The 25,645-nt window shown below is 35.3% G+C and overlaps 1 protein-coding gene and 1 long non-coding RNA gene across 20 annotated transcripts in view; one reads left to right on the top strand and one right to left on the bottom strand.

Annotated features, from left to right (window-relative positions):
* The window catches only part of DLGAP1 (DLG associated protein 1), a 1,106,389-nt gene that overhangs the window by 170,930 nt on the left and 909,814 nt on the right, over positions 1–25,645 (bottom strand). For 11 of the 19 annotated variants that reach the window (XM_074275757.1, XM_074275733.1, XM_074275740.1 and 8 more), the window contains one exon: positions 3,625–3,654. The exons of the other annotated variants lie outside the window; for them this stretch is intronic. In XM_074275757.1, coding sequence (XP_074131858.1) covers positions 3,625–3,654 — 30 coding nt within the window. The remainder of the gene's footprint in view (positions 1–3,624; positions 3,655–25,645) is intronic. 19 annotated transcript variants of the gene reach the window in all.
* The window catches only part of LOC141547400 (uncharacterized), a 47,700-nt gene continuing 39,663 nt past the window's right edge, over positions 17,609–25,645 (top strand). The window contains exon 1 of the long non-coding RNA XR_012483559.1: positions 17,609–17,833. This is a non-coding gene — a long non-coding RNA (uncharacterized LOC141547400). The remainder of the gene's footprint in view (positions 17,834–25,645) is intronic.

The raw sequence follows: 25,645 nt of genomic DNA, 5'->3' as shown, positions 1-25,645 counted from the left end.
GACCAAACCAAACAAAAACCTGAGATGTCCAGGTGACCTTTATCATTTAAAAACAAAACTATTCCAGGAAACCTGTCAAATGTTGCTGTGGCCTTCCAACCCCAATAACTTCACTAGGTGGAAGCTTTGGGGTTGAAGAGATCTGCTAACAATTTTATCTGGGCCAGATAAGTGAGAAATTCTCTTCTGGTTTCTTCACATAAACTCATCTGTTCCCATTTTAAGAAACATAAAACAAGTTGCCCATAGAAGCCAAACCCTTCATCTCCCTAGTCTAGGTTTTCAAAGTACTTGCTGTCATTCAGGTATTTTTGATTCTCATCTACAGTGTGGAAAACAAATAGCCTTTCAGGCAAATCTCATCACATGACACAGCCTCAGTTATCAGTTCAAAAGGCTTGTAATCAACTCATCTGCTCTTGCTCTGTTTCATCTTGCCTCTCTTGACTTGACAAGTCTCCCACTTAACTCACTCTACACACATGTCTGTGTGCACAAAAAAGCTTCAGGCTGGGGTTAGTTCCTCCCTCTCTTAAAAAGGCAAACCTGTCTACAATATGTTAAAGTAATTCTAACACTGGATGACTCAGATGTTGACCCATGCTCTTGTTCTATTTTGATTAAGGCAAATGTGAGCTGTTAGTCTGAAAAAGGAAGGATTTTGCTAAAGGCAAAAAATCTAAGAATTAAAATAAATCTACTATGCAGAAAATCCTAGAAGATTTACAATTATTTTGGCAAGTGTTTTTTCCTCTCTATTGTATGCTTCACTACTTTATTATTTAAGAAGATGTAAGGGATCATTGATTTGAGCAGTGATAACAGCCAGAATCTGAAGTATCCACAACAAAGGGACAAAATAAAAATGTTGGTGGTAGTAGGGGCCAAATTGTGAAATGTTTCTGTGAAAATATTTTCTTTATTACTGGTTGATTAGAACATTGTCATATATCTCTACAAGGTAAGTAATATCATATTAGGTCTTTTAGGATTAATTGGAATGTCAATGCAATTTGTAGATGGTTCTGTTTTTTTATACTTCAAAGATTTAAATCTTTTTTCTCGACAAAAGGGAAAAAGGAAAATAACAAGCCGCAGAATGATAAGTTATCTATTTTAACTCAAGATATTTTCTGTTTTTGTTCCCCCCCCCCAAAACAAACAACCCTAAACCCAAAACATGTTTGATATTTTCCTGATTCTAAGATTATCCAGTTCAGAACCATTTTCAGATCCTACCAATCTGGCTGGTTGCTCTCTGACTTTAAATTTTTATTTTTATTTTTTTACATTTAGCAGAATAAAACTGCCCCAAATTAATCTTTACGAATGGAGAATTTGCAGATATGCTCATTAGGTGAGCATTTGCAAAGCCTACAGCATTACTTTTGTCTTCATACTGTATAGATTTTGGTTTGGTGTTCCAAAGGAGGCATGCTGATCATGTCTATGGAAAGGCTCTCAACCTAATACCTTTCACATGTTTCTTAGCAGCCTATCAAGCTGCTACAACTTTCTACCCATCAAGTGCTGCTATAAGTGGTGTATTGAGCCTGAGTATGACATTGCCACAAAGGGGACTAAGTGATGAAGGTGGGAGAGGCTAGGAAGGAGCCTAACCTAGAAAGCAGACTTTTCTCCTGTGTTCTGCTCTCATTCCTCCCCAGAGTCTTTTTCTGAAGACTACAGAACATTTTTTGTGGACGCTCAGGCAGCAAAATAAGCATTAGCTATAGGAAGCTAATAGTTTTGGGTGACTTTTGGGGCAAATGATTTATGAACATAAAGTCAAGCAGGCAACAGGAAAGTGATTACTTCAAAACCATTCCTTCATAAAATGTCAAAATAGCCCCAGAGAATCTGCAGTGTTAGAATTCCTATTCCATAGCAGGATTTCTTAACCTGGGGTCCATGGACCCCAAAGGTCCATGAATTGATTCAATAAACTTGGATATAGGAAAAAATACAACTTTATTTTTCACTAACCTCTAACTGAAATTTAGTATTTCCTTCAATTATTCAAAGCCATCATTGTAAGTTTTACCAGACAACCAGTGTCACAAAAAAGATTAAGAACTCCTGCTCCACAGATAATTAAACTGAAGCTCAGTTCTGAGATCCCCATCAGAATTGCTGAGGCAGACTACTCAGTCCCTATTCATGGAATGATTTTTTTGGGAGGGTCATATTCTAGACTGGCTCTGTGTATTCTTGTTTGGTCTGATTTATCACTTGAAACATTCTATGGAGGCCCTATACCTCTCCTGCTTTCTTTCCTTCTGCCCTTACCAAGTTCTGTGTCATCTTTCCCTTATTCTCTGTGTTGCACAAGGGCAGTCATTTTTTCAGCAATACAAATTGTCAAGTTTACTTTTTCAATATTTTCCTTAGAAATACCACAATTCCAAACTATTCAAAAGCAAGAATTCCTCCCTTTGGGATGTGGTTTGTCCCCTTGCCCCCTCTTACTTATCTACCCAGATCTATTCTTTGCTTTAGTCCAATATATCATTTCCCCACTCCCATGTCCATGCATTTCCCATTCAACAAGCCATAGCTCCTTTTAAATTAAAAACTCACCTTAAAGCCCAACACCTCCTCCGAGAAGCCTTCCCTGATTAAGCAGGATGAGGAAACCTCGGAAGCATGACTGACAACACTCCCAGTAAAACAAACAAACACAAAACCCCAAACAAACATAAAAACTCACAAAAAAAGAGAAAAGGACATATTCTCTGCTTTTGGATTGTATGCTCCCTGAAGATAAGGATAATGATTGTAATAATAACTCATCAATCAGATAATGTGGAATAATGCAATTTTTATAAACGAAAAAAAGATATTTAGAAAACCCCCAAAGAAACAAACTCTCTGGGAATGTACACGGTCATGTCTCCTCCTGGGCTTTTTCCCCTAAGTTTTACCTTTCTTTCTTTTTCCCTTTTTCCTTACCTTGCTTTCTCAGATTCCTGAAAAGGGAAGCTTTAGAGACTGATCATTCATCAATAAGGAAAAGACATCTCTAGATGCAGTACTAAAGGCCTATGCTGGGTAGCATAGCAAGCCCTTCCCTCTGCCCCCCACACTCCCCATTGAGATTTGTCATGTATATCTACTTAGTTATTTTGCTCATTAGGAAGAATAACTAGGTGTTCTGCTCTCTGGTAAACAGGTATTTCCAGGACAAATATGCATGCTATGTATGAGTAAATGTCCAAAGAATTTAATGGAAGGCCTTCTCAAAAGAACCAAAGGCAAAGTTCCCCAAACAGACTCACAACCATTACCAGTATAGAGTGGAGCCCACACAAATTAAGGGGCTTCCTGGAGGTCATTTGGTGTGAGTGAATCACAACAGAAAATAGAAACCACAGTCCTGTTTTGCTGCCTTCCTAGGTTCCTGATGATACAATTTGTAGAAAGGAAGAGACCCAGGGGCACATAATTTGACTGGCCCAAGCCGAGGCATGAGATAGAAAAGCAAATGTTGGCTCTTAGGGGAAAATGACCATCAACTACCCAAATGCTCCAGATGCCCCTCTTGCCACTGCTGGAAGAATAGAAAAACCCTTATTTGGATCCCCTGAGCAAAACAATGATTTTGTGGTTGCCAAAAAAACGTACCTTCAACTGCAGAACTCAGTTTTATGATACCTTGAACAAAAACAAAAAATGGCAGTTATATAATGGCCCCAAATTACCCTTCCAGTTTTCTATAACACATGCGTCAGGTCTAGACTTACAACTATTCATAATCAAAGAATTTGTTTTAATCAGAATATTAACTTAGAAAATTCAATTTTTGTTTAGCCCAGATGAAGAGCTTATTAGTTTTCTTTTGTCACTTTTATCCTTCCAAATTAAGACACTGAGCAATAAAAAGGTAAGAGAAAGAGATCTTAAGTGTCTTTGGAGAAAGCAGGACCCAAACCTTGTATGAATAATGTGTTAAAGCACTATCAACCTGGAAAACCCCACATAGCTGGAGGCAACTCCCCAGCAATGATTTTTTCTTTAGATTGTGTTTAGAGGCAAGGCACTATGGATTTCCCACTGAGTAAAGGAATCAGGAGAGAGGTAGGACATCTATAACTTGTTTCAGGTGGACAGCTGAGCCAGGCAAGATTTCAAAGATTCAATTTGCCTTCTAATAATTTTGGAAGAAGATTTCTGCTGACATTTGTTAGGGAGTCAAATTTTGTATTGTGTTTTTGCAACTTGTTTCTCTGAGGTTGTTGGGTCTTGCTTGTACGATATTTTCAATTTGATGTTTGCAAAGCTCTTCTGGGCTTTATCCTCAGGGCAGGAGTCTAGTTCAGTTCTGGGGAGGAATTTAGTATAAAAATGCAAAATTAGAATTCAAGATTCCTTAGACATCATGTAGCTTAATTCCTTCATTTTACAGATGGAGAAATTGTCATTAATGGTAGAGGACCAGAACATCCAGGGCCTTGGATTCCAGGGTCCTTTCCACTAAATATTCTAAATTGTGAGGGAACTCAGGGTTCTCAAATAATTTTGTTGGATTCAAGACTTAAACTTTCTTGATATTATACATCAGTTTTAAAATTTGAGGCTACTTCTGTAGCTTTCAAGTAACTTTAAAGTCTATAAAAATGAAGGCAAGGTATCCCTAGAAAATTCTGGACTCAGGAAAACTGGACATGGTCTAAGAGGTTAAGGAAGAAAAAATCCTTTAGATTGGCCATTATTGGGGAAATCTTCAAAGATCTATGGAATAGCCCATACCCTTCTTGGCTTGAGAGTCTAGTTTTGACTCCTTCACAGACTGGAGATACAACAAATCCAAAATGCTCTTAAATTCTAACAGAAGGATTCAGCATTGGCATGCATCCACCTTGATTTTTAAGATGGATTATATTATATTATCATTATAACTTTCAACAGAATATACCTTTTTTTTTTTTTTTTTGCTATCTGCTACATTCATTTAAATAAAAAAAATCAGTAACGGATTTTCTTCCTTTTAGTGTGGTATTGGAGGAAAATCTTAGGAACATAGAATCCCCTCTTATAAGCAAATCCATATTTAGAGATTTTGACTTAAGCGAATAATCCAATATGATTAAGAGTTTTTATTTCCTGTTGTTTTATAGGGAGAAAAATAACCCTCCCCTTTTCTCCCCATTTATAGTTTTCATAGGTCTTAGAAAGGCACTCAAATGTGCCTTTGGTGCAGGAATTGTGTGGGAAACATTAGCAGCAGACAGATCAACAGGGTTTGCAGCCCAAACAGATGCAGAAATGACTTTGTTGGAACGAGGACTTCAGAAAGCAAGCAGGCAGCACCACAAACAGTACGTAGCAGTTCTTTAGGCAGCAACACTGTTTTTGTAACTCACAGGAGAGCCTCCACATATGAACATGGTGGAAGGCTAATAATTTCCTTTGTTCTTATGTTTCCTGTTTAATTTTATCCATGACAATACATGCGGGTACCATTATGATTGTGGGCAAGTCTCTTAATTTTTCTGAGGCTCAGTGTCCTCATTCGTAAAAAGGAAAATATAATACTTATAGTGTCTACTCTGTAAGACTGTTAGATCAGATCAGAAAGGCATGTAAAATCCAGGCAAATCTTAGAGATAAGTAAGCGTTAGCTATCATCATCACCACCACCATCACCATCACCACCATCAATTGACTTTAAAAGGATAATTGTTTCTGGCTCAAGTTCAGAGCTCATTAACTCCCTCTAGTCTTTTTAAATCTAAATTAAACCACTTGAAGTAAAAACATGACCACAAGCTTCATTCCTTCCACTACTCCCACTTTGACTCATACTAATTCTCCTCTTGGCCCTAGCCATGACCTTGGGCTCCTTTACAAATTCCTCGTCTTCTAGCTTCATTTGCTTTTGTGCCTAGCCTTGACCCTTTGGTTAGCACTTTCATGTTTCATTAGCTCTTGTTCCAAGGTCCTTGTTCCCTGAAGTATGGAACTCTCATCAACCATATTCTCCACTTTTGCCCCTCAGGCGGATAAAGATCCCTAGAGCACTTCAGTAAATGCAACTGACTTTATCTCCCATAAATTCAAGGCCAGCAATATAAACTGAGCTCTTGATGTTGCTCAGTAATCTTTCTGTTTATTAGTACTTAAGAACTTATCTGATTCTCTAGAGCAGAAGTTCTAACTTTCTCTTCTTTGTCCTTGCAGAGAACTTACAGCCTTCAACTTCACAGAGAAGATGGAAGCCATCCATGGAAATTTTATTCAGCTCCTTTCTTCTATTCTTTGGGTAGTTAGGTAGTACAGTGGCTGGAGTGCCAGAACTCAAAAGAAAAACTTAACTTTTTGAGTTCAAATTTGTTTGAACTATATTTACTATATAGTTTATTTATTTATATTTGCTATTTTAAAATTTATTTACTAGCTGTGAAACCCTGGACAAGTCACTTCATCCTATTTGCCTCAATTTCCTCATTTGTAAAAGGAGCTGGAGAGAAATGGCGAACCAATCTAGTATTTTTGCCAAGAAAATCTCAAATGAGGTCATGAAGAGTTGGACATGACTAAGCAACAACAGCTACTATTGAATCTATGCCCCAAAGAGATCAAAGATAGAAGAAAGAGGACTCAGTACCAAAAATATTTAGAACAGCTTTATAGTAGTCCCAAATTAGAAACCAAGGGGGTTTCCAATCAGTTTCTGTTGAGGAATGGCAAAACACATCAATGTAAGGAAATATTATTGTACTATAAGAAATGATGAGACTGGATGTGATTCGCAGCATAGTGTTTTCACTTTTTTTTTTTTTTTTTTTTTGCTTGTTGTTTGTTTGCTTGTTTTTTCTTTCTCATTCCTTCCTCTCCCTCCCTCAGCTTTTGATGTGGGTTTTTTTTTTTCTTGAGCAGCATAATGGAGGTAGGGGTATGTTTGGAGGAGTTTGCCTATTTGGCTTATGTTGGATTGCTTCTTGTCTGGAGGAGGGCAAGTGGGAAGGAAAGGAGGAAGGTTTGAGACATGGGAGTTTTGTGGGGGTGGGTATTAATATCTTTGTGTATATTTTGAGAAATGGGGGGCTATTGTTATGGAGAAAAAAATGATGAAATAGTTTCAGAAGAAATTGGGAAGATCTCTATAAACTGATACAGATAGAAGTAAGCATAACTAGGAGAACAACTTATATAATGATAACATTAGAGAAGAAATAGTTTTGAAATTCTGATCAGTGCAATGATAAGTCATGAGTATAGAAAAACTGAAGATGAAATATATCACACATTTCCTATCAGAAAGGTGATGGATTTAAAATACACAGAGAACCATTGTTTTTAAGCATAGCCAGTTGTTTTGCTAGATTATGCACATTTATGAAGATCTTAGTTTCTGTGTTATTTACTTATTTGTTTATTCATTCACTCATCAATACATTTATTTATTTATTTTTGTTCAATGGGGGACAGTGAGAAGGACAAATTGTAGCACATGTAAAAATAAATAAATTTATTAAAAAAAAAATCTTGCTCTCTCAAAGACTGTCAATGATTGAACCACCAAATTTAGTTAGTCCCAGCTTTTATTCTCTTTAACTTTTCAGGACTTTTGGCATTGTTGAATATGCTCTTCTTTCATTATTCTTTTCCCTCCTTGATTTCTGAGGCCTCTTCAACTGCCCCTTTTTTTGTTTCTTTTGTTGGCTTCTTATCCTCTTAAATCCTTAAGGTGGAAATTCCTCAAGGGTCCTAGACTCTCTTCTTAAAGTATAATTGGTGCTTAATTAAAGCTTGATGTTTTTTTCTCTCCTTGGTAACTACTACTACCTGTCTCCAATTGGGACTTTTCTTCTGTATTATTTACCCATAGATGTCTAAAATTTGGTTCACTATCATTCTCCCTAATCTGGTCCTCTTAGTAATCTCACCATTTCCATCTATAATATGAGCATCTTCACATTCATATAAATTAGTGATCTTTGATTCATCCTTCTTACTCATGCTCATGAACAATCAGTTATCAACTAGGCTTATTATTATTTAATTTTTTTTTTACCATCATATCTCTTGGATTTTTCTTTCCCATACTCACTGCCATTACCTTAGAACCAGTCCTCATTCCTATCCATGTGGACTAATGAATACCTCACTAAAAAATCTTCTCACAAATCTGCCTCTTCTTTCAATCCCTCTGAAACACTGCTATCTATGTAATTTTACATATAAATTTGATCACATCATTTCTCTGTTCAAATCTTCAATGACTATTTCTTATCAAGTAAAGGTCATATTCTTCTGCTCAGGATTCAAAGGCTTTCATAATCTGACAATACTTGATTTTTCTAGTCTCTCCACACTCTATATTCAGGCCAGAAAGAACAATGTCTTCCTAAAAACATAGCCCACTTACAGGTTCTTCCCTCTGTCTTAGAATACTCTTCATTCTTTCTTTCTCCTGCTGAATTTTAAACTAGCAACAAACAATAACTAGAATTTGTACAGAGCTTTAAGGTTTACAAATTTCTTTACAAATATCTAATTTTATCTTCATTATAACCCTGAGAAGTAGGTAGTATGATTATTTCCATTTTATAAATAATGTTACTGAGATGCATAATTGAGGTTAATATCATACAGCTAATAAGTCTCTGAGGGTGGACTTGAATTTAGGTCTCCTTTATTGGAGGACTGGTATATTATCTATTGTACTATCTAGATAAGGGAGGTACCTCAGAAATTATCTAGTCTAATGGTCTCATTTTATCAGTGAGGAAACTAACTCCCAGAGATGCTTGGAAATTCCAAATTAATGCATTAATAACTAAGTAACAGAATTGGAATTTGAACTCCAGTCACCTAATTGTAAATCCAGCATCTTTTCCTCTGTACCATACCATTTTAGGCAAAAATCTAATCTTTAAGTAATCTTGAACTTGAAAAATAGCATTTTCACATATATTTTGGAATTGAAGGAGGGACTTTATGTAAAATTGGAAACCTCTATTTTGTAAAACCTGCTTTTCTTTTTAAAGTATATATTAATTCAATATATAACTTTCAAAGCTGTTCTGTTGTCTTTGATTCCTTCTCATCTGCCTATTCTTTTCTTTACATTTTGGGGATGCCTAATTTCTGCCCCCTTCTCCCTACCTATCTCTCCAACTGAAAACAAAAAAGAAAAGAAAAAAAAAAAAAAAAAGAAAAGCTAAATCATTGTACCAAATATGCAGAGTTAAACAAAATAAATTATCACATTGGCCTATCACATTTACTTTTTACCCATCTTTTAAAGTTGAATTAAAATGCCACCTTTTCCATGAAAACTTCCTAAATCTTCTTGATTGGTAGGTAATGCCTTCTGCTATCAGAGCTCTCACAGATTTTGCTTTGAAATCAAGTAACATAGTATATGCTAACTATCTTTCTTTTTGTCTTAATTCTCTACTAAATTTTGAGTTGATTAAACCTCAAAGCTGTATCTCATATATGGCAACTATTATTTAAAACTTCATAGCACCCAACAGTGTTATTTACATAGTGTGCATGCAATAAATGTCTGTCATACTATACCACAAGAGTTTAATTTACACAAGATTATATAGAATTTTATGCATAGTGGATATATATTGCTAGTTACAGAAAACCAATGAGGAACTTTGAAGAAGAATAGGAGTAAAAGATGTCATTAAATAGAGAAGATGAGTTGGTTATATGGTACAGATAAGCAATAAAAAAGGTGGATTCATGGGAGGATATGAGTGAAAATTACATAGGATGGGCAGCTATGGAAAGATTATCATCTGCATATGGAAGGAACTCTCAAATTCCTTTTTTAGATATTTTTAAATATTTGAGTATTTGTTGCATTACAAAAAGAAAAAAAAACAGGGAATTAAAAATAATTAAATAAAGTCTTAGGAATTTTTGAAATAAAAAGACATTAATAACTCATATATGTATATATATATACATATATTTATATACACACATGTATATCTAGCTTTAAAGGATCCTGACTCAATATTTATGGACCTTGTAAGAGCAGGAGCTTCTGTCCTTATCATCCATGCCTAGTATCATTTTTTTTTCTAAGTCTAGTTGTTTAATTAAGGGGGAAAGGCACGAAATAAGTATTTCTTTTTTTTTTTTTTTTCCCTGAGGCTGGGGTTAAGTGACTTGCCCAGGGTCACACAGCTAGGAAGTGGTTTTTTTGTTTGTTTGTTTTTGTTTTTGAGGCTGGGGTTAAGTGACTTGCCCAGGGTCACACAGCTAGGAAGTGTTTTTTTTTTGTTTTGTTTTGTTTTGAGGCTGGGGTTAAGTGACTTGCCCAGGGTCACACAGCTAGGAGGTGTTAAGTGTCTGAGACCAGATTTGAACTCGGGTCCTCCTGAATTCAAGGCTGGTGCTCTATCCACTGTGTTACCTAGCTGCCCCTAGAAATAAGTATTTCTAAAGCATCTATTATGTACCAGGCTCTGTGCTAAGAGCTATACAAATAATCTCTCATTTGATCCTGATAACCCTTTGAGGAAGGTGATATTATCCCTAGTTTACAGAGGAGGAAACTGAGGCAGAGTGTCCCACAGCTCGTCAATATCTAAAGCTGGATTTGAACTTGGATCTACTTGACTCTAGGCCTACATTGAAATGAATCAGTGATGACTGGCTTAACATGCCAAGAATTTTACAAATATCCTCTCATTTGATTCTCTCAGATACATTTGTATTTTCAAAGAATTTATCAATCCAAGTTATATTTTTAGCATTTTTCCATAGTATGGGTTTTTCTTTTGGGGGGTGGGGAGAGTGGTGTGGGGAATAGACTTTCCAGTACTTAGGTCTATTCCTAGACCCCTTTCTGTATATATAAAAATAGCTACTCTAGGGTTTAATAAAAGCCATAAGGTTAACAAAAATTAGTTATATGAAATAGTTCAAGCCATTTTCAGCTGAAGGAGTCATTCTAAAATGGGAAAAAGTCATTTAGCTCATTCTATTATCTCCAGGAGTGATCATGCCTTACATAATGTAAGTGTTCAATAAATATTTGATGATAATGATTATTCTTTTCCAGTAATAGAAAGTCATCATTACTTATATGACTATTTATTTAAAAATATTTGGAATAAGTATTTGTTTAACTGAATTGAATAACCAACAGAATCTCAGCTATAATCTTAGTGATGGAAAAGATTCTAGAGATAATTTGTTTAATACAATATACCTGTTTTACAAGTGAAGAAAAGTTAAGTGCTTTGCCAAAGGTCACACAATATATGAATAGCAGACATAGAATTATGACGGATCTCTTGACACCCTTTCCAATGATATTTCCAGTGTATCATAACGATAAAATGTAGGATATACATTTCTAGGGATGGACAACTCAGGATAGTCAGGATAATGGCTAGAGAAGGATAATTAGTATGACTTTGAGACTAAGTAGACATGTGAGTCATTTGAGGATTTTTAAAGGAACTTGAAATGATTGGCTTGGAAGTGAGAAGATTTTGGAGAGGCTGTAGGGAGGTTTAGGAAATGCTAATTGTTTTCAAGAATATGAAAGACTATGATAGTGAAGTTGGATTAGCCTTGTTCTACTTGACTTAAGAGAGCTGAACTCTAAAAGTTATGAATAGATAACGTACTTCCAGCAACAGAACTTTCCAAAAGTAAAAAAAGTTGATCCAGAAGTTACTAGGCTAGCTATTATTTGAGGTCTTCAAGCAGTTGATTAATTGTAGTAGAATGGATCATATTATGATTTACATGCAAGAAGTAGCATGAAAGACACCAACAGAGATCTACCAGAGAAAAGGTGGGTTAATAATGCAGTAAGAATGAGTGAAGAGATGGATAGACAGAGTTGCTAAAATTTTTTGGGAAAACCTCCAATATGTTGGATAAATCTTCTTAAGGAAAGACATGGACAAAAATTGACATAGGATGAAAAGATAAACTCTGGTTGTATATACATACTGGTCCTGAAAATATCTAACTGATGCCATAGGCCCATGCAAGTGTTAAAGATGTATTATTCCCCATGTTCCTCTGGTTATTTCAGCATTGCAAGAATCTTAATTATACATCCCAGCATTATATTCTTTGAGGAAAAAAATAATCCCAGGTTGCAGTGCTTCCTACTTTCTACCACAGTGATATGTTTTGTTCCTGGTTGTTTTTTTGTTTGCAATTAATTTGTTCTTCCTTCCTACAAGCATAATACAGCCTAGGTTGTAAAGGTGTTATTTGTTTTAGAAAACAAATAGTAGATTAAAAGTGGGGAGTGGAGAGGGAGCAGCAGATGTGAACATACCTTTGATCTCTCATTTTTGAGAGATGGGGTGGCAAGCACCTGGTGGCAACAGAAATGATAACAAAGCCCTGGTACTGATGGGGCTTGCCCTTGAAGAAGGCTGTATAATCAGTAATGAAAGCTGAATGCTCTCTCTCCGTGGCCACACAAGGGAAAGGAACTCAAAGACTGAGAGGAAAGAAAATAATAAAGCTCTGGCTAGCTTGGTCACTGTTTAAAATAACAATTTATATATAAATATGCCTGGGGGTGGAGATGGTGGTGGAGGAGAATGAACAGTAGGTAGCTCCATGCAAAAACTAAAATGAAGTATTTTCTACACTTAAAACAAATATTGCAAAATCCTCCAGCTGGGCATGGATGCAGAAATGCAGTTTTCAAGCTAATTCACAGAACTATAAATGAAAGGCTTTTTGCAATTTATGTCCTTAACAGAATTCTCTTTTTATTAGTGTTTTTTTTTTTTTTTTGCTTTACTAGAGATGACTAACCTGCCTGCTGTGTATCTAATGCGACCCTCAGGGTTTCTACAGTTCCTTTTGTAGAGCTGCATCTCCCCCTGGTGTTTATTTTTTAGTGTTACTGCATCATGTTATTGGCCAGAGTTAAATTAGACATAATATATGTATATATTCCTGTAGCCTCTTAAAACACTTAAATTTTTTGAATTCTACAGGGAATAGCTTTGTGTCAGCAGAAACAGGTACGGATTAGAACTTTGACAATAAGATAGTCACATTAATCAATGCTCTTATCAGAATCTTAGGATCCTGGAATCTTGGAGCTAGTGGAGGTCTCAAAGGTCATCCAGTCTGACCTAGAACTGAGTAGGAATTCTCTTTACTTTATAACATTCCTGACAAGAGGTCATCCAGATTTTGCATGTAGGCTTTAAGAGAGGGAGAATCCATTACTTCTGTAAACAGTCCATTGTGCTTATGGACAGTTCTTACCTCAAGACTATGCAGGCCTCCCTGCAAATATTGTTTCCTATTCTTCTCTCTGGGATCAGAAAGAATGATTCTTTTATCCACAAGGCTCCTCTTCAGGACAACTACCCTGTATTCAGTCTGGCATATAGTGGATGCTTAATAAACGTTTATTGAATTGAACTGAATTAATTTCTTGGACGGGCTAAATATATCCATTTCCTTCAAATAATCCTCAAAGGACATGAATTCTCAACCCAGCCTTGCTGAAAGCTTATTTATTGGAGGAAGGATAGATTTGAAGTCAGATTCTATTCAAATTCCAATTTTGCACTTTCCATCTGTGTAATCACAAGCAAACCACTTAAGCTCTCTAGGTCTCAGTTTCCTCATCTGTAAGATGAGAAGGGGGTAGACTTTTAGGCTTCCAGTCTTTCAGCTTTAAATTTGAATTTATAATCTTCTGAATATTATTTCTCTCTCACTATGTCTTAGTCTCTGTCTCTCTATCTCTCTGTCTCTCTGTCTCTCCCTCTGTCTCACCAAGGTCTTGCCTAAAATTTGAGCCCTGAATAGAACAAAGAGTTCCAAGTGAAGTCTGACCAGAGCAAAAGGACCATTGAGTTTTTCCTATCAAAATTATGCTGCTATGTCACTAAACTGTGCATATCCTTTAACCCAGTGATACCTGTTCTGTGATTTCCGGAGTCATTTAATTTCTCTTAGACCCAGTTTTTTCATCTTAAAAATGGGGATAATTGCATCTATTTAAAAGAATTGTTGTGAGACTCAAATAAGATAATATATGTAAAAGGTAAACTATAAGCTCTCTGTAAATGCTAGTTATTAAAATAACTATTATTATTAATCACAAATAAATCAAAGAGTAAAAAGACATGAGTACAAAATATTTATAGCAACTCTTTTTTTTTGTTTTTGCAAAGAAATGGAAACTGAGAGTCCTCAATAATTGAAATATGACTGAACAAATTTTGACATAAGGCTAAAAGAATAAGATTGTAAGGAATGATGAAGAAATTTGTCAAAGAAATTTAAGAAGATATATATGAATTGATACAGAACAGAAAGATGATTTAGACTGTAACAACAACATAATTATAAAGAAAAGCATATTTGAAAGGCTGTAATTATTGCAATGACCAACCATGTTTTCAGAGGACCAATGACAAAGCACAATGCTTCTTCTTGACAGAGAAATGCAGAATAAGATATACATTTTTGTACATGGCAAATGTATGGATTGCTTTGCTAGAGTATTTTTATTTCTTATAAGGATTGGGAACTTTTCCCACTTGGCAAAGAGATACCAGAGATGCTATTGGTCAAAAAGATGAAAAGATAGAAAAGACTCTGAAACATTAAAAAAAATGTACAGAAGAGAACAGAAGGAAGTTCAGAAGGAAAGACAGATAAGTAGCACAGCTTTTGAAACTAAAATGCTGAATTTATTATATACATTAAAAAGCAAGCTGGATATAGTAGAAATTCTTTTTTTTTAAATATAATATTCTTTTTCTGTTCTACTATACATGTGGAGATGTTTTTGTAGTCTGGGGAGCCCAGGTTAAAACAGTATAATTAAAAAAAACTAATTTAGTGGCTATCCATACATAGTTGCAGTTTAATACAAAAATAGAAGGAAAAGTAGAATGTCTCCTAAGGGAAGAGATTTGGGATCAGGAAATATCCAAGAGGATGTTGATCTATGTGAGCATTTACTTCTCAGAAATCGGCAAATTACAAATCAGAGCTTGATGTTTTGTTTTGATAACAGTCTAGACTTAAGAAAAGTAAAACATCTTCAGTTTCAGTTGGAGGTTAGTAAAAATAAAGATGTAATTCTCTCCCCTTTTTCCATCTAAACTCATGGACCTTTAAAATCTATACATGGACTCCTCCCCAAGTTAAGCATCCATAGCCTATAAAATGTCCCAGAAAGCCCATGGAATATATCTATAAAGATCAACATAGGGGAATTGAACTGTGATTCCTTTGGAACGCCAAGAAAAGGAAACTTCATTTCCCAATGTACATCAACATCATCTCTCTACTTTATAGCTCTACAGAGTTGACCAGACAGATTTATCCAGGATGACACAATATGTGTCTGAAATGGGGAACTGAACCTATGTCTTTCTGCCAATAAACTCCCTTCAATCTCTACAAAATCCTGAAGGTGTGGGGATTAGTTGGTTCTTTTCTATCTTTTCCTCTCACTGTTGTTTTAGGTGTTGGGGGGGTATAGTATACCAGTGTTTTCTAGAAAGATATTTCAGGCTATATGAAGCAGGTCTTCATTGGTCAAGAAAAGGGGAGGAAGGAAACCAGCCTGATGATTTAATTCAGTTCAATTCAATTCTAAACACTTAACATGGGTTGACACCCAGGCTCACCTTTAAAAAAATCTTTTTTATTCTTCTGAAAACAATTTTTCCCTCTCATTTTCTCTTTTCATCTTCTTTTATTCCCACACTGTTAGAACAATTTGGTCCTAGGGGAGTATTGACATCCTTGGAAGAATTGAATAGAAAGCATTTTAAAATGATTGTTTCAATGTTTATATTTTGTACTGTTTATATTTTTTCAATGTTTCAAGTTAAACTTGAAGTTATATAATAACAATAACTAATGCCATCAATCATTCCCTCAACAAGCATTCATTTAAGCCCTAATTAGGTAACCTGTATATTGAAAGATCCCAAGTATTTGAAGGCAACCCCCCACCCCCATTGTCCATGGCTTCAAGGAATTAATATACTATTGAAAGAAATGACATGCACATAAATATAAAATACACACAAATTAAGGAAAGACTAGATATTATTAGTTGGGATATAATAAAAAGTTTCCTCTAAGGGTTTGTGCTTGAGTTTTGAAGAAGGCTAGGGTTTCTAAGAGTAGGAAATGAGCAAAGAATACATCTCAGGTATAAGAGCACTTTGCTCAAAGACATGGAGATAGTAGTTGAGATTAGTGTGCCAAGTAAAGTATGTAGGCTGGTTTGACAAGACCCTGGAATGTGTGAAGGAAAGTATTATATTAATGAGTAATATAAAGTCTAAAAAAAAGATAGCTTGAAGCTGAAAAGTTTCTAACTACTTTAGAGAGATTATATAATTTTACTCTCACAACAACCAAGTTAAGTACTTACAAAAATTAAATAGGCCTGTAAAATTTCATCATTTTAGAAAGCTCTTGGTGAGGAATACTCTCTACCAGTACAAACAGGTGCATACTTTGTAGAGTAGAGAATTATTGGGGGCACTGAGAGATTAAGTGACTGTCCTAGGATTGCATAGCCAGTGTGTATCAGAGGGATATGAAGTCAGGTGGACCTGACTTTAAGATCAGCTTAATTAACCCTAATTTTAAAGAGAGAAAAACTGAGTCTCATGGAGTTAAAGTGACATGAATAAATTTTTATGTATCAGATCAACAATGAATCATGAGTGAGTCAAATGGTTTGCCCTTCTTCATAGAGAGATGCAATGAAAATCCTACACAATGGATTTTAAAAAATCATTAGTTTGATCAGGAATTCAACCAGAGAATGCCAATAGCTGTGGAATCAGAAAAGGCTCTTTTAGGAGATGGCACTTGAAAGGAACTGAGGTCTGGGTCTCATGATTAGTTTTTCATTATCTATCTCATTTCTATTTTTTCTCCTACCAACTTCTCTCTTTGGCTCTCTATATTCCTCTCCTGTTTTACTCTCTTCTTTCAATAGGGACTAATAAAAAGAATGGCAGTGTGTGTAGAGGAGAAGGACAGGAGAAAAAGAAAAAATATGGGCATAAATTGAAAAAGAAGAAAAGAATAGTGCAATACCATGGGGTAGAAGTTAGAAGGAATGCGTTTCCTTGGCAAGATAATCAGACCAGGACACTAGTTCCTTCCTTCCTTCCTTCCTTCCTTCCTTCCTTCCTTCCTTCCTTCCTCCCCTTCCTTCCTTCCTTCCTTCCTTCCTTCCTTCCTTCCTTCCTTCCTTCCTTCCTTCCTTCCTTCCTTCCTTCCTTCCTTCCTTCCTTCCTTCCTTCCTTCCTTCCTTCCTTCCTTCCTTCCTTCCTTCCTTCCTTCCTTCCTTCCTTCCTTCCTTCCTTCCTTCCTTCCTCCCTCCCTCCCTCCCTCCCTCCCTCCCTCCCTCCCTCCCTCCCTCCATTTTTAATAGGATAGAGAAACTGAGAACAAAAATTTGAGAACTACTGCTTTAAGGGAAGGTGAACAACTTTCAATTCTTTATGACAGTCATGGGTCAATCATATTTAATATGGTAATGAAATGTACACAGTGTTTATAAGCTCAGCCTCACTAGTGTGATGTTTTGGGAACTTCATTGGCCATTTCTTCTACAAGAGAATTATCCTGAGGCATTTAATTTTATTGAATAGAATAATTCAATCTGATGCTGACCTGGTTAGATCAGGAAAAGACATTATAATTGTAGCTTTTTCACTTATATTAAATTTCTTCCCTTGAAATGACATTAAAAGACAAGTACATTAGGTCCTAATTAAAAATTTCTTTTTTTTTTAAATCAAGGTAGAGAAAGAAAACCAAAACCAATAACTTCAAGAAGTCCAGAGGACGGGAATGGTTGATTTCCAAGGTTTGTTTCAGCTCTAGATCCTATGATGTGAAGTTATGATACTATAGTTTTATAATAAAGTATTTATTGAGAAGTCATGGTATAATTTCCACTTCAATAATCTGCTATCATCTCAAATTCAACATGTCTAAGACAAATTTATTATCTTCCCTGAACTGAACTGGGTTCCTTCCACATGACTGCTCTATTTCAAAAATCAATTGTCTTTGCTGTAACACAGGTTGTGGAAGCATCTGTTTATTAGAGTTTTAGTTGAGCAAATACTAAGGTTTGCTACAGTTTTCTAAAAATAAAATCTTATTTCTCTGCTATTCTTACTCTCCCATTTTTCATCGTAGCATAGTGATGGCCCTGGATTTTTGAAGGCTTTTCAGGTCTTACCAAAGTAGAAATGTTTTGAGTGCAGACTCAGTGAAGGATATGTCTATTATTTGGATTAGCTTGGCTAAATTGGGAGAGACTCATCACTGTCTTTACTGTAGGGTGATGAATTTTCCAGCCACAGCAATTCTCAAAGATCATCTATCAAGTCTTGGAGGTAGAGTGGGATGTGAACTGCATAAAAGGAATGAATGCCCACATTGATGAAATAATAATTCTTGGAGTATTCTTTTAAAGTATAATCATTCTCCCGGTTGTGTTTGATTCTTTGTGACTCCTCTTAGGGATTTTCTTGGCCATTTCTTTCTCTAATTCATTTTACATATAAGGAATTGAGGTAAAGGAGTAAGTGATTTGTCCAGGGTCACTCAACTACTAAGTATCTGATATCAGATTTGAACTCATGAATACTTCCTGATTCCAGACTCAGTGCTCTATTCACTGAGTTTAGCTATTTAGTTGCCCAATCTATTTAGCTTAAATCCTTGAAATGTTTCCTATTTATGTTTCACACCTTTATGTCCATTTGAATCAATCACCTTAAAACACTTATCTATTGAATCTTCCTAAAAAATATTTTTTTCATATAGCTCTTCCTTTTTTCCTTCTCCATTCTCAGTTTCCACCCTAATCAGGGTTCTTAGCCCCATACTTCTAGATCACTGCCATAACTTCCTAGTCTCTGCTCTTAAAATCTAGAGATGTAAGGAAGCCAAGAAACTGTTATATCTAACTGTTATAGATAAGAAAACAGGCCAGATAATTAAATTAATTTGCCTGAAGTTATTCAGTGACTACTAGGACACTAGCAAATCCTAGTATAGCAGCAGATTATCTGTTTATCTGTTGAATTGTATTATTCCATTAGCCTTCTCTTTATTGGCTTATATAATTGAAGTTATATGGATTTTAATTACTTTTATCAGAATTTATGGTATAATGGTATAATATAATGAGGATCTATTATTACCTTCTTATATATGTGGAGAAACTATGGCTGAAAAACTATATTTAAGATTACAGGTCAATTCTAGGAAACAAACATTTTAAATGAACATTATGAAACCTCTTCTATCAAGATGGTTTCTCTTCTCAGTGAATAGTGGTAGGTACAGAAACAGGAGGATTTATCTTCCTATGATAAAAATCTGATTTCAGATATTTATTAACTATATAACCTTGGGTAAGTCATTTAATCCTATTTACCTCAATTCTCAGTAAAATAAGTTGGAAAAGGAAAGAGGAAACTATTTCAATATCTTTGCTAAGAAAATTTCAAAGGGGGGGGCTTAAGAATGATTGAAAAACAATTGACTGAACCAATTCATAATTGAAGTTGGTCTAGCCTAAGGATATCTTTACCATATTAGGAGTCTGCTGCTATTGGCAAGTCATGTCCATTCTCAAATGACTCTGGAACTCTGGACATGACAGAATTTTTGTGGAATATGACATATGAGGATTAGGAAGTTTAATTTTTGGCAGAACCAGAGTGTTGGTTTAATGCGGAGCCATCCAGGAACAAAGAGTGACCTAATTCCCAGAGCCAGCTCAATCTCTGTGAGATTTCCAGAATGGCAATATTGATTTGATTGTTGTTGCCAGAGTAAGCTATGGAAGGGCATACTGGTATGGCCGGGTGGATTGTAAGAATATGCTCCATGGAAGGGTTTCAGTCTCCATTCAATCCAGCATTTTATCTTCTACTTTAAGACTCTTGATTTCTGTTTGGTCAGCCTTTACTATTTCTAGCCTCAATGAGACCCACAAAACTTCTGTTACCACGATACCATCTTGACTCCAGCTTTTCATTTCTTGTTATGGGAACAATAATCAAATTACTGTTTTGGCTCCTTGAGGTCAGTGTCTAACTGGCTTTTGGCATTAGTATCTCCAATGTTTATTATTTTCATTCATATATTTATAGTTATGTGAAGGGCTTTAAATCTCTGAGGTTGTTGCTTCTGGGAAGGGTTTTCTGCTAGGGGAACCCTAGGATAGACTATGCTTCATGATAAACCCAAGAAATGACTAGAATTGGATCAACTTTTAACATGTATGAGTTGCATGACCATTCAAGTCTTGTTTCCTATGTCTGGATTCTTATTCTAATGTATTATTTATTAAAGACCATTATTCTTTTAATATAAATACATAATATAACAATATATAATAAATATATACTATAATAAATATGTAATATTTATATAAATATAAATATCCTAATGGCCTTTTTAAAAACTTTAAAAAATACAGATAACTTTTATTTTTATGTCATTTTCATTTCTGAATATATTCCCCACATCCCTTTCTTTTCCCTAGTAAGCCATTCTTTTAAACAGAGAATAATAAAAGAGAAAGTTCAGAAAAACTAATGTATCAATAATACTTGACAGCATATGAAATATTTCACATCAATTCCCCTACCTCTGTATTTTCTCTATTCTTCTCCAGAGCCAAATATTGGAATCATTATAATTACAGTGTCAAGTGCTTTCTCTACCTTTTGTGTGCATAAATGTTTTTTTGGTGCCTGTATCTTTTTTAGATTTCTGCAAAGAATACTGATGCTGGAGACAAATTCAAAATTAATTTGTCTGTTAATATCATTGATCTGATTGGGAAAATTGATGGTGGACTTAAGACAGAACCCACATAGTTTTATTGATTGATCTAAGCAAAGAGTTAGAGCAAGAAGAGAGATGATGTTAATTGATGGTGATATTGTAGAAAATTCATTGAGGCCATGAATCCAATGATGAGAGGATAGTAAAAATGAGAAATTGGCCCTTTGATAGGATGTGTTGATTGAGAGCCACAATGTGAAGGAAAAGAGGTTATCACTCACTCACAGACCTACCTATCTATAATGCTAACTCGATTATTCTGTTTTGTCTAAGATATGAGTATAGGGCAGAGCAGTGATAAATCAGAAGAATTTCCTGCAAGATACTGATGTCAAAGAGCTGAGATTAACAAAGTTTCTTTATTCAGGCATCAATAGTACCACACTGATACAAACCATAAAAACTTCTAGAAGTTTTCTTTTATGCATGTCTTTTAAGTAAAAAAGAGAATTTCAAAGTGAATCAGATGAGCTTTTTAGTAATGAAAAAAAAGACTCTTCTTGTTCTTTTTTGTTCTCTTCCTCCTCCTTTTCCTCTTCTTCTTCTTTAATCCTCCTCTTCCTTCTTCTCACCTTATAAGGAAAGGTCATTTCTTCTAGGTGCTTCTTCATGGAGATGGAGGTACCAATAAGACAAGTGTTAGTCAACTAAAAGACTCTTCCAGGAACAAGTCACTTAAGGTGGGCTGATACTGAATTTGATCCTGGTGAAACCTAAATAGGGATCAAATTTGCAGGGAGATTTTGGACTCTTATGAAACTTTTCTGGGTCTACCCAGAATAGGGATGATTCAGAGCCAGGTTGTACATTTCTGGGTTTGCTGGAATCCATCCACATCCCATTCCATGTTGGGTCATACACAAGAAGAGATAGACCAGAATCATATTAGTCTCTGAAAGGACTCAGTGGAGGGTCCTCTCCTCTGAGAGGGTCCCTTTGAGAGGGGTGGAAGGGGTTGAAGTGCCAACTATTATATATATCTATATCTTTTTTTCTTGGATAGTATTATGCTAGGTCTTGCAGGAAAAAAAATTCTTTTTACCTCACACCAGTGACTATAGATTGAACAGCTTCTTATAATTCAGTGACAAAATGAAGGAGGGTGATAGACTAAAGTGTGCTCATTAGTTTGAAAGAGGATGATAGATACCAGTGGTGTCATACTCAAATAGAAGCAGATTTTTGTTGGCTGCATATTGATCTAGAAAGTCACAACTTCAACATTGTCTAGGTTATATTGAAATTTTATTTTGTTAAACATTTTTCATTTACAGTTTAATCTGGCTCTAAGGCTCTTGGGGGTTTTAAGGGTGAGTCTGACACTTCTGGAGTAGGATAACTTTAGGTTTTAAAATATTGTAAATTTTGTTATAGGTGTAGCCAAGACCAGGGCTAGATGAACAACCAAGGGTACCAGAGATGACTTTTCAATAATACTCAAATAGACTAGTGATTTTATTAATGTGTCTCCCTCTCTGTGAAGATCATGTTTCATCCATACCAAACATTCTGGATGGCTCTCATCTATATCTTCTTAAAAAAAGGTGGCTCCTCAATGTGTTGCGACCTTCTATGCTTTCTCTAGACATCCAGGTTATCATCAGAAGACATGAGCTGTTCACCAATTATCCCTTATTCTTGCTATGTGACCAGATTATATTCTTTTTTTTTCTTTTATAATTATAAAATTTTTTTGACAGTACATATGCACGAGTAATTTTTTAAATAACATTATCCCTTGTATTCATTTTTCCAAAATTTCCCCTCCCTCCCTCTACTCCTTCCCCTAGATGACAGGCAATCCCATACATTTTACATGTGTTACAGTATAACCTAGATACAATATATGTGTGTAAATCCCATTTTCTTGTTGCACGTTAAGAATTAGATTCTGAAGGTATAAGTAACCTGGGTAGAGAGACAGTAGTGCTAACAGGTTACATTCAATTCCCAGTGTTCCTTCTCTGGGTGTAGTTGTTTCTGTCCATCATTGATCAACTGGAAGTGAGTTGGATCTTCTTTATGTTGAAGATTTCCACTTCCACCAGAATATATCTTCATACAGCATTGTTGTTGAAGTGTATAGTGATCTTCTGGTTCTGCTCATTTCACTCAGCATCAGTTGATGTAAGTCTCTCCAAACCTCTCTGTATTCCATCCTGCTGGTCATGTCTTACAGAGCAATAATATTCCGTAACCTTCATATACCATAATTTGCCCAATCATTCTCCAATTGATGGACATCCGTTCATTTTCCAGTTTCTAGCTACAACAAAAAGAGCTGCCACAAACATTTTGGCACATACACCGGTCTCTTTCCTCTCTTTAGTATTTCTTTGGGATATAAGCCCAATAACAGCAATGCTGGGTCAAAGGGTATGCACAGTTTGATAACTTTTTGGGCATAGTTCCAAATTGCTCTCCAGAATGGCCGGATTCTTTCACAAATCCACCAACAATGCATCAGTGTCCCAGTTTTACCACATCCCCTCCAACATTCATCATTATTTGTTCCTGTCATCTTAGCCAATCTGACAGGTGTGTAGTGGTATCTCAGAATTGTCTTAATTTGCATTTCTCTAATCAGTAGTGATTTGAAACACTCTTTCATATGAGTGGATATAGTTTCAATTTCATCATCTGAGAATTGTCTGTTCATATCCTTTGACCATTTATCAATTGGAGAATAGTTTGATTTCTTATAAATTAGGGTCAGTTCTCTATGTAATTTGGAAATGCCTTTATCAGAACCTTTAACTGTAAAGATATTTTCCCAATTTGTTACTTCCCTTCTAATCTTGTTTGCATTAGTTTTGTTTGTACAGAAACTTTTTAGTTTAATGTAATCAAAATCTTATATTTTGTGATCAATAATGATCTCTAGTTCTCCTCTGGTCATAAATTCCTTCCTCCTCCACCGGTCTGAGAGGTAGACTATCCTTTGTTCCTCTAATCTATTTATGGTCTCATTCTTTATGCCTAAATCATGGACCCATTTTGATCTTATTTTAGTATATGGTGTTAGGTGTGGGTCCATATCTAATTTCTGCCATACTAATTTCCAGTTTTCCCAACAGTTTTTTTCAAATAATGAATTCTTATCCTAAATGTTGGTATCTTTGGGTTTGTCAAACACTAGATTGCTATAGTTATACTCTTTTTTTGTCCTTTGTACCTAATATGTTCCACTGATCTATCACTGGTCTATTTCTTAGCCAATACCAAATGGTTTTGGTGACTGCTGCTATATAATATAGCTTTAGATCAGGAACACCTAGGCCACCTTCATCTGACTTTTTTTTTCATTAATTTCCTTGAAATTCTCGACCTTTTATTCTTCCATATGAATTTTGTTGTTATTTTTCTAGGTCATTAAAATAGTTTCTTGTGAGTCTGATTGATATAGCATTAAATAGATTAGTTTGGGGAGTATTGTCATCTTAATTATATTCGCTTGGCCTATCCACAAGCACTGAATGTCTTTCCAATTATTTAAATCTGACTTTATTTTTGTGGCAAGTGTTTTGTAATTTTGCTCATATAATTCCTGACTTTTCTTTGGTAGATGGATTCCCAAATAGTTTATACTCTCGACAGTTGTATTGAATGGAATTTCTCTTTGTATCTCTTGCTGTTGCATTTTGTTGGTGATGTATAAAAATTCTGAGGATTTATGTGGATTTATTTTGTATCCAGCAACTTTGGTAAAGTTGTGAATTATTTCTAATAACTTTTTATTAGAATCTCTGGGGTTCTCTAAGTATACCATCATATCATCTGCAAAGAGTAACAGTTTGATTTCCTCATTACCTACTCTTATTCCTTTAATCTCTTTCTTGACTCTTATTGCCGAGGCTAGCATTTCCAATACAATATTGAATAATAATGGTGATAGTGGGCAACCTTGTTTCACTCCTCAGATCATATTCTTTTTTGATCATGCTCAAGATAAATACAAAGAATTTGGGGATATGAAAAGTTGGGAAAGGGAACTGAAAAAGGCTTCTTTGGAGTTGAACTTAGAAGAAATAAAGGATTTTAAGGGTTTGTGTTGAGGAAGGAGGATATCTCAGGCATGGAGAATGGCTTGAGTAAAAGCATAAAAATGGAGAATGGAATGTTATACACGAGGAACAAAAACAAAGCCAGTTTGGAGGGACCACCAATCCAAAATGGGAAATAATTCATATTAATCTCGGGAAAGCTGGTTTGGAACTTTGTTGTAAAAGACTTTAAATGCCAAATAAAATTTTTTTTTTTTGATCCTAGAGGTAATAATAGGGAACCATTGGAATTTATTGAACAGAGAAGTGACTTAGTCAGATCTGGGCTTTGGCAACATCATTTGGGCAACTGTAGAGAAGTAGCTAGGTAGCCCAGTAGATAGAACATCAGGCCTGAAGTCAGGAAATCTTTAATTTAAATATACTCCTCCAAAATTACCAGCTCTGTAATGGTAGCCAAGTCACTTAACCTATGTTTACTTTAATTGACTGAAGAATGAAATGGTAAACCAGTCCAATATCTTTGCCAAGAAAAACCCATGGAAAGCATATTCCATGGGGTCATGAATAGTTGGACACAAATGAACAACAATGAAGGATAGAATGGAAGGAAGAGAAATTGAAGGTAGGGAGACCAGTTAGGAAGCTATTGTAATAATTTAGGTAAGAGTTATTTTAAATTCCTTGGAGAAAGGCTCTATGACTCATAGCTATTCAATAATACTGGTAGGATAGTAATATTAAAAAAGAGGGAAACTTTGTTTAAGGGAGAAATTTGTAGTTATGAAGAGAGGTTTGAA

This window comes from Sminthopsis crassicaudata, chromosome 1 (genome assembly GCF_048593235.1).
Source record: "Sminthopsis crassicaudata isolate SCR6 chromosome 1, ASM4859323v1, whole genome shotgun sequence".
Taxonomy (NCBI): domain Eukaryota; kingdom Metazoa; phylum Chordata; class Mammalia; order Dasyuromorphia; family Dasyuridae; genus Sminthopsis; species Sminthopsis crassicaudata.
This window is presented reverse-complemented; position numbering and strand designations above follow the sequence as displayed.